Raw genomic sequence first — 15,634 nt, forward strand, 5'->3', positions numbered from 1 at the left:
TACTTCCAAACATGAAGGAAGTGGAAGTTTTGGAGTTGTCCAATCATAAACTTGAAAAAAGGAGAGACCCCCAGCATTGCCCCTCATTCGCATGAGTGTAAGTGGCTTTCCCAGGAAGAGATGGGTTTGGCTACCCTAAAATTCTGAGCCAGACCCCAGGGATGGGGAGATGATTGGATAATCCATCCTTCCTGAGAGCAGGTGTGTGTCGCTCTGACCCATGAGTAATCTGCTCTTGGCCTCCCTCCTTCTGCTTTTGCCCCTGCAAGTTATTCTCCACCCAGTGGCCAGGAGGCCTGGTAAAATGTCCCCTCACTGCTTCCGACTGTGTGCAGTGTCTGAGCTGGTCCTCTTTTGGTGGCTTCGAGGGCTCACCTTTGCTCGCCCCTGCCTCCCTCTGCAACCATCTTGCCCTCTTGCTTGTGGCACGGTAGCCACGCTTGCTTTCTTTTGGCCCCTCAAACCCACCAGGCTTGCTCCCTCAGGGCATCTGTACCACGTCTTCTGCATGGAAGGTTCTCTCCTAACATCTCTGTACAGCCAGCCCCTTATCTCTGAGGTCTCCTTATTAGGGTCTACCCCTGATTGCCACCTCCCCGCCATAAAATGGCTCCTCAATCACCCTCTGTCCTACTCGACTGCTTTCTTTTCTTTAAACCAGTGGCGATGAGCACCAAGGGTTGCTTGTCAATGCTTTTATTTTTATTCTTCCTGTTATTCTATAAGTTCTATGAGAATGGGGGCCTCACCTGCTTTGTTCACCACTTTCCTGGTTCCCAGTTCAGTGTTTAGCACATAGTAGGTGCTCAATAAACACTGGGCAAATGAATGAGTGAATGACTTGACCAAAAAAAAAACCAAAACAAACAACAAAAAAAGATGAACAATGTTGATTCCTGACCCTGAGCTCTGCTGCGAGGCAGATCAAAAGGATTCACTTAGTGCTTTTGAAGACACAGCAGGTGGGTTGCTTGGTAGATGGTAAAGAGCACAATACAAGGCTCGCACTGCTCCTGTGTCTTCCAGAAACCCGCAGTTCTAACGGTGTGTGTGTGTGTGGGTTGGGTGCGGGTGGGAGTGCATACATCTACACCCTGAGAAGATTTCCTCCAGACAGTGTGAACAGGAGCTGATTTGCTTTCTCACTGTTCTTGCCTCGAGTTGCTGAGTCCATTCTTTACTCAGGACACAGAGCCCCATTGACAGAGCTCACAGTGTGGCAGGCATCTAAGCGCTTGGATGCCTTCATTCATTTAATACTCCCAGCTCCATGAAGGAGGGACCCTTGCCATTCTCTTCCTTTTACAGATGAGTAAACTGAGGCTCAGAGAAGAGAGACAACTGGAGACAGTGCCATGGCCAGGAAGCGGCAGGGCCAGCATCGGACCCCAGGGACAACTTTCTTACCCTCTGTGCTACACTGCTTCCCGCTCATTCATTCACTCCTTCACTCTCTCATTTACTCATCCAACACATATGCGCTGAGCGTGGGCTGCCCATCAGGGCAGCGGCCACACACAGATGTTCATGAGTATGTGCCCTGCTTTAAGGCGCCATCACACGGAGGGGATAGACCGTGCCCAGGGAGCTGTCCTGGGGATGCCTCCCAAGGCTGAGTCACTGCTCTGGTATTTCTGCAGGAGCCGCTGCCCCTCCCAGGCTTGTGAAATGTGGGCATTTTCAGCCTCCCTGGAGGTAAGTGGGGGCTAGCTGCTCCTGGGTCTCCCTGGGGCCCAGCACAGTGCCTGGAGCATGGCAGGAATTAAAACAATATTCTTTATGGGAGGAAAAAATGATTGGCTGAGCAGCATCCAAGTTAGCCATCAAGGTCTGGGAGATTCTCCAAAAGGAATCTGATCTCGTTACTGTCCTACTTCTAACCTCTTTCGGCTCCTCGTTGTTCTTAAGGAAATGTCTGGTCTCCTCCCCCCCGTCCCGCGAGATCTTTGTGGCTCATTCCCACCCCAGCTTCATCTCTGTCCCCCACGCTACCCCTTACTTGCCTTCGGCTCCTGGTGGCTCTCTGCCTGCAAGAGAAGGGATCTCTCCCTGCTTGTGATCTTTTGTCCATGCCGAGCCCTCTTCTTGAGACAGTCTCTCTTCCTTTCCCTCCCTTCCCCCTGGCTGGCTTTTACCATCCAGATCTCAATTTTGGTGTCACCTCTTCCCAGAAGCCTTCCCTGATGTCCATCCCCCAGGCCAAGAACTGGTTTACCCATATCAATGCATTTGTTGGCACTGAGCGCATAGTAGGTGCTTGGTGTATAAATCTGCGCCATGAATGAGTAGGGGCTGAGGGTACAGACCTCCCCACACACCCAGGCCTTCCACACACTGGATTTCCAACAGATGAGAACAAATGGGGTGACTGACAACAAAACTCCTTTGGGGCCCTCTTTAAGGAAGGGATTTCTGACCCACCAGAACATTGTCCTTGGATCCCCAAAGAAATGGGGGTGTGCAGTTCTCTGAAGTCTGAGTTCTAAAGTGAAGACAACCCTGGCAGAAGAGCTGTGGATCAGCTGGCGGTGGGAAACCTGGGTTTTGCTTCTAAACCAAGAGAGCAAGGAGAAAGCCAGCTGCCTCCCCCAAGGAGGGGCTGCCTGAGACGGAGCCCCCCCACTGCGAGCAGATGCTCTGTGGTCCTAGGTCTCACTGGGTCTCCCTGTGACATCCACAGCCAGTCAGCACAAACGATCACGTACCCAGATTTAAACACTGTTCAAGTTCAAGCTTAACACCCACATGGCAAAGGCTGCCCACTGCACTTAAAGTACAATCCACACCTTTTTCCAAGGCCAGCAAGTCCTGTCACCATGTGGCCCCCTGTCCCCTCTCACATGTCCCCCCCGGCCACTTTCCCTCTTGCTCAGGGGGCTCGGGCCAAGTCGACTCCTTGCTGCTTCTGCACGTGCCATGCTCCTTCCTGGAGCCTTGGTGCCTCTGCACATCCTCTTTTCTGTCCCCTGAATGCTATTCCTCCAGATCTCTTCATAGCTGGCTCTTTACAGGTTTCAGTTCTAAAGTTCTCTCTTTGAAATGCCTTCCTGAATCATCTTATCATACTTGTTGTTAGCTGAGATGTTTTTGTTCATTTATTTTGCTCACTCACTGCCTGGCTGCCCCCACTTGACTGCAATTCACCAGAACAAGGACCTCATCCTTCGGGCTCGCTGTTGTGCCTCCTGATCCCAGCACACTGCACGCGGGCGCTTGATGACGGCTGAAAGGACCGAATGTCTCTTCTCCAGGCCAATAGTGTGGGGCTCTCAGAGGACAGAGAAATCTACCTCGGCTGTTCAATAAAACTCAGCAGCCACCGTGAGCCAGGCACCACGCAAGGCCCTGGGGACGGTGCTAACACAGGGGCGATTCCCAACAGCCCAGAGTAACTCTGCCGCACTCCCCTTCCTTCTTGTTCACTTTTACAACCTTTGTCCTTAAAAATCATTAAGGCTTTAGGGAAAAAAATCAGAAGTGCAAGATTCAGTACTCTGCCACCCCACGCTACTACTCTGCCATTGTTCTTGGTGGTTCTCATGCCCAGGGCACGAGACCCATCGTAGGAACCTCACAAATCACTAGCCGTGGAATGGGCAACATCACCTGGCACTGCCGGAGGCAGGCCGCTGAGCAGGGAGTGCCATCAGGCATCCACCTCTTTAATGGGACATTCATGTCTTCAGCTGGCTGCTTGGGCCCCCAGCACTGAGTCCAATGGGGAGAGCATCGAGTTGCCTCCCGATGCCAGGGATTTATGGAGTGGGCTCTGACGGCAGGTCAACTCCAGCCAATTCATTCAGAGCCTCCAATGAAAGTGGTGGTGCAACAAGAAAACTCCCAGCCAGGTCCTGTTCCATACGTGGCCCATTCAGTGTGGCATAGGCCAGCCAGGCAGGGGCAGCAGGGGCTGGAGAAGGACCAGGAGGAAAATGTGGCAGGTGGGACCCCTCCCTTTCCCAGCCCTTCAAGATCCTCCCTATTCTAGATCATTCATTCTGAGCTGAAGTCATCAGGAACGCACAACTCCCGGGATGGATCACCTCCTTAGCTGCTTACTGATGGGGAAAAGGCAGACATCAGGTGCCAGGGTTCCGTGTGGGGACCCCCTGCTGAGCTTCATCCTGCTTCCCCTTCCTTCCAGCATCACGACCCAAATATATTCACTCATTCATTCAAAAATACCATGCAGCATCTACAAATGCTGTGTACTCTCCGATAAGTGGGGGACACAGCAGTGAAAGGGAGGGAGACAGCCCCAGCTGTCTTGTGGGGACAATCAACAAGTGATCCAACAGGCAAACAAGATAATCATAGATGGTAAAAGAGAAGAGAAACAACGAAACAGGGAAGTGCAGGGCGGGCACTGCAGCTACTGTGGTCTGCAAGGTCAGGAAAGGCTTCTTGGAAGGACCCTTTGAACTGAGAGGAGAATGACAAAGAAGATAGGGATGTGAAAACGCAGGGAAAAGCGTAGACTGGGGGACCAGCATGTGCCAAGGCGGGAACAAGCTCAGCACGTTTGACAGACAGAAGAAGTCTGAGCCAGGAGGAGCGTGGGCTGGATGAGCCAGAGAAGAGGCCAGATCAGGTAGGGTCTTAGGGGCCTGGAGGCAGCAGTGACGTTACAAGGGTGGTGCTGGGTAGGTCCATGTCCTCAGCCAGCAAAATGACTAAAAGCTGATGCTAACTAGGGATGGAGAAACTGCTCTGTGGACCCATGCATTCATCCATCCACCACCCACCCATTTCTCCATTCAACGGATAACCTGGTGCTTAGTTGAGATAAACCTTGCATGGGATTTGCAGCCAGAGACCTGAGTTCAACCACGAGCTCTTGTGTTTCCTGAGCTATGATCCAAGAAATTGCTGCATCTCTATGGGCCTCTGTTCTCCAACCTGAAAGCTGGGCTAATGAAACCATTTCATTAGGAAACTGGTTTGTTACTGGTCTGTTACAAACACAGGTTTAGGAGTCACCGGCTAAGACAAAAAATGAAGAAGAGCAGAAATTCAACCAGAAGAGACAGACTGAGGCTCCAGTTTGATTTGGCCCCCAGATGTTAAATACCCCACTGTGTCTCTCTTCTGGCCTTGTTTAAGGCTCTGGTTCCAGTGTTCACTGCGGGAGAACTTTCTCCCACCAGAGGGTGAGCTCATCTTTGAGATACATCTCTGGGTCTCCCCATGGGCCCTTCTCTTCCATCTCCAACTGCCAAGGGCCACATGGGGGTCTCTTAAGAGGAGAGAGGACAGCATCAGGCCTCTTACCTCGGAAAACTGAAGCCTCCTGAAGTCGCTGGGCGGGCTTGCAATCTTGAAGACTTTCTTTGGCATCACCCATGTCTCCAGGGTCTCGAGCTTGCTCACGGCTAGATTGGTAGCGTGATGCTTGACCAGAAAGCCCTGGAAGCGGTCGGCAAGGAAGTAGAGGTGGACAGAAGCCGGGTGGCCCATTGGGTAGTACCTGAAAAACACATACAGTCTCACACACGCTCATGGGTTAGGGCCAGAAGGTGTGTAGGGTCACAGTGGGGCTCCCCCAGGCCCACCCGTGCGTGCCAGTCCTGTTCCTGAAATGGTCTCCATTCTCCCTTTTCCTTTTATACCACACTCCCACATTCCTTTGCATCCCTTTGAAAGCTGCTCTCTGTGTATCTATAATCTGAATAACTTTTAATAACTCTTACCAGTTACAAACATAAAACATCCTGGCTGTAGGAAAGTACAATAAAGAAAATAAAAATTACATTTGGTCTCCCTTCCCATAGATAATGTCAGTTGACAGATATTTACGAGTCTCCCTGGAGCTGGGCACTGGCAGGTGACAATGGCGGGCACACACTGGCATAGGCCTATTTCCTGTCTGCCTTTTTTTCATTGCATATATATGCATAAATATTACATAGTTAGGAAAGTAATAAATGTATCAGTTTATATCCTGCTTTTGCTTAACAGCATGTCTTGAACATTACGTCTCTGCACAGTCTCTGGGAACGTGATTGTGTTTCTGTGTGTGTATGCACAGTACTGCATTGCACGTAACGCCGTATTGCATGGAGCATCAGCGGATCTTTAACTGGTTGCTTTTTTTTGCCATTATAAACAATGCTGCATTAAACATCCTTGAACAAGCATGTTTTCCGGAACATCTCTCTCCTTTTTTAATCTCCAGGGGGCTCTCATCACGCCTGCCTCCTGGCTTTACCAGAACGGCTGCACTGATTTCCACCTTCACTGTCCTCCTTACCACCAACACTGTGTATTTCCTTTAGAAAATGATAGCCAAGCTCCCAGGATAAAACATAAACAGGTAGCCCACTGTTTTAAAACGCCTGCCTTTGATCCTGAAAGGCTTGCTGGCTGAAAGGGGCAGGGAAGCTGAAGCGGAGACCTCAGAGGAGAGGAGGGAGCAGAGAGAGAAGGCTGCGAAGGCGCCCAGCCTCACTGTCTTTTCTACTTGTAAAATAAAAGGCCGCTTGCTTCTGCAATGTGTAAATTGTGCAGCACTTAGAGGGTATGTGTGGCTCCTTAATAACAGTGTTCCACAAATCACCGTCCTGGTGCAGCTAAACGCAGCCCTCCCTCTGGTCCCGATCTGGAGTCTAGGTCTTTATGTCCAATTATGATGGTTAGGGATGCCTTCTTCCCGTGCTTATGCAGCCCCCCTGGAATCGCTGCCGTGGTTACTGGGATGCCTCAGGGGCTTTGCAGAAGAAGCCTGAGCAGCCTTCAGATTGCTCAGGGCACATGCATGGCTCATGGAAACCGGAGTCGGGTCTGGACTTTGGGAAAGGAAACCACCCCTCTCCCCATCCCCACCCCACTTTTATGTTGCTCTGCCACTGCGGGGACTGTGGGGCAGTGCTGTCCAACACAACTGTTGCAAGGATAAAAATGCTTTCCAGCCGCACCGTCTAGTATGGTAGCTGGCAGCCCCATGTGGCAATTTATCAACTGAAATGTGGCTAGTAGGACTAAATAAATGGCTTTAAAATCCTATTTATTCTTATTTAAGTTGAAGACACTTGCATCTATGTCTCCTGTACTGGATGATACAGAGTTTTAGAAGAGTAAGTGCCTGTGTTTGTCTGCATCAGTGTCCCCAGTTCTTTACCCCGCCTGTTTCCACACTCTTTCCCACATGGATTTGCAATTCTCCTTGCACCAAAGAGGCAGAGTCTTTCTTTCCACCTCTTGAATCTGGGTTGCACTTATAATGTGCTTGGGCAACAGAGTGTGGTAGAAAGAAAGCCACGCCAGTTCTCGGCTGGGCCTCAGGAAGCATTGTGCATCTCCATTCCTGCTCTTTGGTGAACGCCATGAGAACATGCTGGGGGCTAGGCTGCTGAAGGATGAGACCCTGGGAGCTGAACCACCCCAGTTGTCCCAGCTAGGGCCATTCTCGATTACCCAGCAGCCAGCCAATAACCAGCCCAAATCAACAGAGTCATGCTCCTCACCACAGCTGAATGCAGTAGCAGGACCGAGGCCCACCGAGGCCAGGCACATGGCCCGGCTGACCGACAAGCCTGAGTGCTAAGTAAATGTTCACCATTTCACATCACAGATCTGGGGCTTGCTTGTTATGCAGCACCATCATGGCGAGAGATAAGCAATGCACTGTTGGTATTTGTTCTGTAAGGAGGGTAGGGCCGGTGAGGTGGAAGGCAAGCAGGAGTGCTTGTTGTCATGGAAGCCAAAAGAAGAAAGTATTTAAAAAAGAGAATGGTCAATTGTATTGAATGCTGCAATACAAGGGACAAGTAAACAAGGGATGGCTAAGTACTCTGGAAACCTAAGAGTGACTCTTTGGTTGCCTGCTTTCTCCCACCTTCTATCAAGAAATTCTGTCACCTCTATGTTGGGTACTCTCTTTAGGCACTGCCACCACCCTGGTCCGAGCTCCCACTGTTCCTTCCCTGGACTTCCACAGGAGCTGCCTTACTTGTCTTCCTCCCACCTCTGGCCTCTACAACCTCATGTCCTAGTAGCCTTGGAAAAAGAGCCCTGTAAAAGTCAGATTATATATGTCTCTGGCTTACATACCACAAATGGCTTTGTTTAATGCTTGCAATAAAATCCAAAGTTTATGAAGTCCTGCCTTACTCTCCAGCCTCATCTTTCTGCCCTGTCCTACCATCTTCTTGCCCCTCAGGCCTTATTTTGGATTCTTAAATAGCCTAAGTTCATTTCTGCCTCAAGGCCTTTGCAAAGGCTCTTTTCTGCTGGGAATACTCTTCTCTTGTGATGGCATGCTGACTCTGTCTTACCATTTTGTTTCAATGCTGCCACCTCAGAGAGATATTCCTTGGCCATGAAATCTTAAGTCACCATCTCTCATTCTCTGCAGAACATTTATTTCTACTAATCTTTTGTGCTCAGGTAAAACCTCTCTTCCCACCAGAATGTGTGGGTCTTGAGCACAGGGCCCCGGTCTGGCTGGATCACAGCTGTGTGCCTGGGGCCTGTCACAGAAACTGGCATGTGACAGAGGCTCAGTCAATACTTGTTGAATGAGTGAATGAGTGACTTAGCGAAGGTGATTCCTGGCAGAGACCCTTTCTAGAAGGATTTGCTCTTGAACACTGTGCTCCTAAAGAAAATCCAGGGTGCACAAAGTTCTCACTCCTCCTCTTGACTGTATTCAGTACTTAAATAATAAAAACTGTTACCTCTACAGAAAAAAAAAATCAAGGCATGAAATAATAAAACTCAGGGAGGGGAGTGTGTGTGTGCCACAGATGCATTCATTTGCCCGAAAGGTGCTTTTTTTCCTTATGTAAATAAATTGAGCTTTGGAAAATTAGGAGGTTCACATACAAGTCTGGATTTGATGTCTCTTAAAAAATCAGGAGGTTTGGCAATTCAGAGTTTGCATTCCCACAGGGCCAGAATGTGCTGGAATTAAGCACTGACGGGCGGGGGTGCTTTAGGGAGCTGGGGCTGCCCGGCAGGAGCTGTCGCTGACTGGCTGACAAGTCAGACAACTTGCCTGGCCCCAGAGGGCATGTGAATTTCAGGACCCAAAATAAAACACTGACAACCCTTATCTCTCGTTGGTGGATCACAAGCCAACACTATTTTCTTCTTCTCTAAATCTGTCATTTCAAAAATTTCTCTGGTGAGCCTATGTTACTTTATAATGAGAAAAATACCCATAAACATTTTAATAAAAGATTACCCTATAGCCTGAAAAGGCACAATTTGCACGTATAGCCCAGATAAAATGAGACTCTTTTTTTTTTAAAAAGATTTATTTATTTATTTAATTTCCCCCCCCCCCTCCCCTGGTTGTCTGTTCTTGGTGTTTGTTTGCTGCGTCTTGTTTCTTTGTCCGCTTCTGTTGTCGTCAGCAGCACGGGAAGTGTGGGCGGCCCCATTCCTGGGCAGGCTGCACTTTCTTTCACGCTGGGCGGCTCTCCTTATGGGGCGCACTCCTTGCGCGTGGGGCTCCCCTACGCGGGGGACACCCCTGTGTGGCAGGGCACTCCTTGTGCGCATCAGCACTGCACATGGGTCAGCTCCACACGGGTCAAGGAGGCCCAGGGTTTGAACCGCGGACCTCCCATGTGGTAGACGGACGCTCTAACCACTAGGCCAAAGTCCGTTTCCCAAAATGAGACTCTTAAAATAAATTCTTCACCTTTTCCCTAGATATCCTGGGGATGGGAACTAACTCTTCATTACCTTTTGGGATAAGAGTCCTTTGCCCCAATATTTGCAAGATTGTATTCATAAATATATCCTATTTGCCCAAAGCCGAGCACGAAGTTTCCATTACAATAAAAAAAAAATGAGATAGAAGTGAAAGGATTCCAGGCCTGAGGCAAGGATGGCTTGCTTAATTCACAAACAAGGACCAGGAGAAAATTTCAACAACTCTAAATAAATTGGGGTTGTCTGCCGGAATTTCCTATAAAATCATTTACCTATGAAGGCTGGCATTAAAACTATTCCTGAATGAGTCTAAGTATCAGGCACTGGGATTTAGGCCTGGACCCTGCCCCTGGACGGGCAGGGGAGCAATATTCTCACCCATGACCTCCATCAGGCACCTTGGCCATGTGCAGTGGGGGGGGGGGGGGGGTTGGCAGCAGAGCCCTAGAGCTACTTGTAACTTGGGAGAGGACCTGAGCAGGGCCCTGGGCGGGGAGCTCTTAAAAAGCTGCCCCGGGAGGTGGCCTTGGCCCAGTGGTTAGGGTGTCCATCTACCACATGGGAGGTCCGCGGTTCAAACCCTGGGCCTCCTTGACCCGTGTGGAGCTGACCCATGTGCAGTGCTGATGCACGCAAGGAGTGCCCTGCCACGCAGGGGTGTCGCCCGTGTAGGGGAGCCCCACGTGCAAGGAGTGTGCCCTATAAGGAGAGCCGCCCAGCGCGAAAGAAAGTGCAGCCTGCCCAGGAATGGTGCCACACACACAGAGAGCTGACACAACAAGGTGACGCAACAAAAAGAAACACAGATTCCCGGTGCCGCTGATAAGGATAGAAGCGGTCACAGAAGAACACACAGCAAATGGACACAGAGAGCAGACAACTGGGGGGGGGGGGGGGAAGGGAAGGGGAGAGAAATAAATAAAAAAATAAGTCTTTATTTAAAAAAAAAAAAAAAGAGCTGCCCAGCTAGGCTGTGGGAGACACAGCCCTTGCAGATAGGGGAAGGGCTGGCTGTGCAGGGAGAGCGGGGCGAGAGGCAAAGGAAAACCACAGCGAGAATGTGATGTGTGGTCCGTACGCTCGGCTAAAGGGACTGTATTTCACACAGTAGGTCAACTGCTTTCTGGGCCTTAACAGCAGCAACTAAGATACCAAGAGTGATGCCAATTTGTTGAGCACTTAACATGTAAAACCCTGTTAAAATGGGGATGATCAGATGTAGCTCATACGGTCATCTTTGAGGATTTTCTTCTTTAGACCTCACGAGCTCTGATATAGAAGTATGACTATCCCTATTTTCCAGATGAGGAAACTAAGGCTCAGAGAGTTTAAGTGACTTGCCAACAGTCTGCCAGCTAATAGGTGGAATCATGTTCAAACTGCAGCTCTTGGGTTCCCAACCTGCACTTGTTTCCTTTTAAACTAAATCAGAGTATGTGGCGACAGATGTCTGGGGGAATGAAGAGATATGGAGAAACTGCTGCAGCCCTACAGAAACCCAGCTAGCTGTGCATGAGGCACCTGCTGGTGTTTTCAGTTTTAGGGAACGAGAGATTTCTTTTCTTCTCCTTCCCTTCCCAAGAAGAGGGAAGAGAGGAGCAGGGGAAGGCAGAATGGAGAGAGACTGAGGCTCGGAAAAAAAAACAACCCAAAAAACAAAAAACCCCCAAATGTTCTTTGTTATTAAAAAGGGGCGATGGGGGAGGAGGCAGGAAAACAAGAAAGAGGAGAGTGATTAGAGGCATTTCTGGGTATTTATCCTAAAGAAATAATCAGGAAAGAGAGGAAAAAAAGAAAAGGCTTCTGCAAAAAGATATTCATCAGAACGTTATTTACAATAGTTCGTAACTGGCAACAGCAACAGCAAAGGACTGGATTAAGCAAACTCTGGAATTTCTGCTCAATGGAGTACTGGCAGCATCAAAAAGGATCATTATCCTTACGGAAATGGCAGAGCGGCCTGGGGAGGGGGAGGCGGGGCTAATAGTATAAAGCCAAGAGGAAAAAACAGGATACCAAGTTCTGGTTGCAATTATGTAAATATCTGCAATGCATACTGCTAGAGATGGGAAAGAAAGGCACCCCGAAAGGAAAGGGGTGGCTGGCTTAGGGAGAGGGAGGGGAGGGAAGGAGACGATGGTGAATCATTGCCCTACTGTTCTCCTTCTTCCCATATAGTCTAGAACACTCTTCCCCAAGGTTTCATCTCATACCAGCTAATGAGGGGAGATGAGCCTAAGGTGATAAGGTACCTGGACATTGGAAGTAACAGTTCTGGCATCTTAAAGACTTTGGGTGGTTATATCTGTAGGTGTGATCATGGTGTTATCGTGATGGTTTAAAAAGAGGAGCCTGCATTTTTTAGAGATACATAGTAAAATTTAATGGCTGAAATGATCTGTCTAGGATTTGCTTCCAACTGATCTGGGAAGTGGTGGGGAGAGGGTGAAGGGGAAGATGGAACAGACTGGCCAGGCGTTAGAAACTGCTGGGGCTGGGTGACGGGACCATGGAGCTGCACTTTGCTCTCTCTTTTGCATATATTTGACATTTTTCCATCATCAAGCGACTTGTGTTCTGTGTTTTCATGGTTGCTTTCCATTTAAGACAAACACTCCTGCATAAGATAGTGACAAAATTTCCTTCTACTACATCTAAAACAGCATAAGAGGAGTCAACCTGAAAGAAAACTAGGTAAATATTAGATACGGTATTTCAAAAAGGCAAAAAGTAAAGCAAAAAGTGTGGCCAGGCTCAGACTGGGAAATGCTGGGGATGACTGCAGAAAAGAGAGAGCAGAACGTGGAGCGGAATTGCAGCCCTTAAAGAGGAGGCAGGGCCGTCCCCGGCTCCGGTCACCTCCGTCTTGGTCCCCGGGCTCCTGGTCCCTTCCCGGCAACCCCGCCCGCCCTCCCGTGGGCTCACCGGCAGCTGTTCTCCCCATCCGTGTGGAGCGATGACTCGGCCCGCCGGAGGCCCAGACGGGCGAAGGAGTGGTACAAGCTGAGTGCCACGTCACTGAGGCTGTGGACACCATCGGGCTCGTCGTAGACGTTCTCCCAGTAGGAGCGGAGGCCTGGGGTGCCTGCAGGGTAGTTCCCGTACAGGTAAGAGTCCAGCTGCCCGATGATTTCCTGATTCACCACGGCTTCGAACTTGCGGGCAAAGAAGGTGGGCCGGGCTGTCTGCTGTGCTCACGGGATAGAAAAGAACAGGGTCAGCATGGAGTGGGGGTGGGACGGCGGGTCCCTGATGGAACATCCTGGAGGTGATGGGAGAGGCTCTGGAGTTGACCTGCCTGGCTCGAATTCCAGCTTGGATGCTTACTGACCTCTCTGTTCTCAGTTTCCTCATCTGTAAAATGGAGATGATGCTAAGGGCGATGGGAGGACCGAATGGGTTATTATTTGTAAAGCACTGAAAGGAACGGCTTGCACTTGGTAAGCACAGTTCAGCATTTGTTAAATAAATTACAGTCTCAAAATTTATAACTGGGATGGATCTCGGCCATCATTTAGCTAGAGGCCACAGACTAGCAATCCAGGGCAAATATAGCCTGCACAGTGTTTTAAAAATGAATTAGCTGGCAAACATTTAAAAAGTAGAAAGAGCACACAGAATTGCCTTCTGGCTTCCCTTTAAAAAGAAATTGATCTGGTAACCCCAGGCCCTCATTCCTGCATAGTAACAACTGGGTTAACTCTGAATAGGGCCTGTCCCTTTAGGTGGAGCTTGGGCTTTTTGGCTGACCACAGTCCCTACCACTCCCTGTTGCCTCCCTGGTATCACAGCAGACTTGCAGGTTCACAAATGACAGCCCACCTAGATTTGTTGAGTTGGAATCTCTGGGAGTGGGGACCAGGAATCTGTATTTTAATAGACGTTCCAGGCCATTCATTTGCTCTCTATGGATTGAGGACAATGCAAGTGACATTAGCACTGGCTGCACGGCAGAGACACCTGGGAAGCTTTTGAAGAGTCAGATTCTAGGACCCTTCTCCAGAACTACTAAGTCAGGAATCTGAATCCCAAACAAGCTTCCCAGTGTTTGATGACCATGGAAGTAAAGCAAGCTCTCAAGGAAACTCTGGCCCAGAGAAGGGAAGACACTGAACCAAGGCCACACAGCAAGTTAGTGGAAGAACTGGGATTAAGATTCGGGATTGAAGGTCAAAGAAATAAAATACTGAACACCTGCTCTCTATCAAGTCTTATGTTGTGGTCTAGAGCAGGGATTGACAAACTTTTCTGGGGAAGGCCAGACAGTGAAAAGTTTCAGCTTTGTAACTGTATAATTCTTCTGTCATAGAGTGAAAGCAGCCATAGACAAAATAGTAGATGAACTGACATGGTTGTGTGCCAATAAAACTTTATGTACAAAAGCAGGCAGTGGGCTGGATTTGGCCTGTGGGTCATAGTTCACTGGCCCTGGTTGGGGGCTACAGAAACAAGTCAAATATGGGCCCCTTCCCCTGTGGAGCTTATGATCTAGGGGTAATACTGACCTGAATTTGGGCTTATCACTCTTTTCCCTTCTGTGAATCAATAACAACCCTGAAGATAATTACTGAGCATGCGCTATAGATGGGTGCCACATTTATCATCAGTGTTATTCACAGTGATTACTTCTAATCCTCCAGCGACTCATGTCGCAGCGTCTCTGATGAGGACACTGAGGCTCAGAGGGCATAACGCGATATAGGCAAACTCACCAAGTCGAAAGTGGCAAAGGGAAGATTCGAACCCACATCTGGTGATACTTTCTTCCACATCACCCTAGGATCAAGCTGCTAATGGAATAAACCGGGAGCCCCTGAAAATAAAGACCTTGACATTGCTCTCAACAGCCCCTTTTGCTTCCTGGGCTCTCTGGGCTCCCCCTGCACTCTGGTAGTGGAAGCATCAGCTTGGTTCTCTTAGAGTAGCTTTGGAGAGTTAGGACCCCTGGGTGAAAATCCTCACTCTGCAGCTGTCTTGCTGTGTTTTTGGGCAAGTCACATAACCTCCCTGGGCCTCAGTTTCTTCCTCTTTAAAATGAGTACAGTCAGGTCCTTTCGTGAGGAGTCCATGGGGACGTGACCAATGTCTGGCCCACAGTGCTAGCTGCTATTATTATTATTTTTTAACACTTTCCCCTCCACCACCCTGCTGTTTTTGCCATCTGTGTCCATTTCTCTTTTTGTCTTCTCTTCTCGTTTTTCTCCTCTAGGATTCACCAGGACTCGAGCCTGGGGACCTCAGATGTGGAGCAAGGTTGCTTGTCACTAGTGCCACCTCAGTTCCCTGTCTCTCCTGTGCCTTGCCTTGACTCTCCCCTTTGTCTCTCCCCTGCTGCATCATCATCTTGCTGCGTGGCTGACCTGCGCGGGCACTGGCTGGGCAGTGGCTTGCCGCGTAGGTACTGGCTCACTGCGCGGGCACACCTTTTACCAGGAGGCCCCAACGATCGAAGTCGGATCCTCCCATATGGTAGGTGGGAGCCCAATCACTTGAGCCGCAGCCGCTTCCCTAGCTGCTATTATTATATAACTATTATCCAGAGCCCCAAACCTACAACTGGGTGCCCATCTGCCTAAGGGCTTGTAAATCCTTTTTCAGGAGCCAGAGTACTAGGTTCCGTGGCAGGGCAGAGGCCTCCTTTCTCCAGCTGCGATTCTCTCATCACAGCCAGATCTTCTTAGAGGGCACGTTGCTATATTTATCATTCTCCTCCTTGGAGTTCTTTGAACAAGAACTCCGAGTTCTTTGCAGGCAGCAGTTTGATTCTAGATGTTGGGGGAAAGTCTTGATCTCTGTTTAGTGTGAAAAGCGGAGCTGTGAGCAGATGACACAGGCTCTACGTGAGATTTACCAGAGACCACGATGTCCCCAGAATCCTGGGGCTGGAATACAAATGTGGCCACCCAGGGAAACTTGTGCTACATGACGAAGGTCCTTTGCAGCGAGCCTCACGGCTGGTCCTCTGCCAAGGTGG

The 15,634-nt window shown here is 49.5% G+C and overlaps 1 protein-coding gene across 1 annotated transcript in view; it reads right to left on the bottom strand.

Annotated features, from left to right (window-relative positions):
* Positions 1-15,634, bottom strand: part of XYLT1 (xylosyltransferase 1) — a 313,276-nt gene that overhangs the window by 12,951 nt on the left and 284,691 nt on the right. Inside the window, exons 9-10 of the mRNA XM_012530405.2 lie at positions 12,586-12,848; positions 5,272-5,467 (exon numbers count right to left, since the gene is read on the bottom strand). Coding sequence (XP_012385859.2) covers positions 5,272-5,467; positions 12,586-12,848 — 459 coding nt within the window. The remainder of the gene's footprint in view (positions 1-5,271; positions 5,468-12,585; positions 12,849-15,634) is intronic.

The sequence above is a fragment of the Dasypus novemcinctus genome, chromosome 23 (genome assembly GCF_030445035.2).
Source record: "Dasypus novemcinctus isolate mDasNov1 chromosome 23, mDasNov1.1.hap2, whole genome shotgun sequence".
NCBI lineage: Eukaryota > Metazoa > Chordata > Mammalia > Cingulata > Dasypodidae > Dasypus > Dasypus novemcinctus.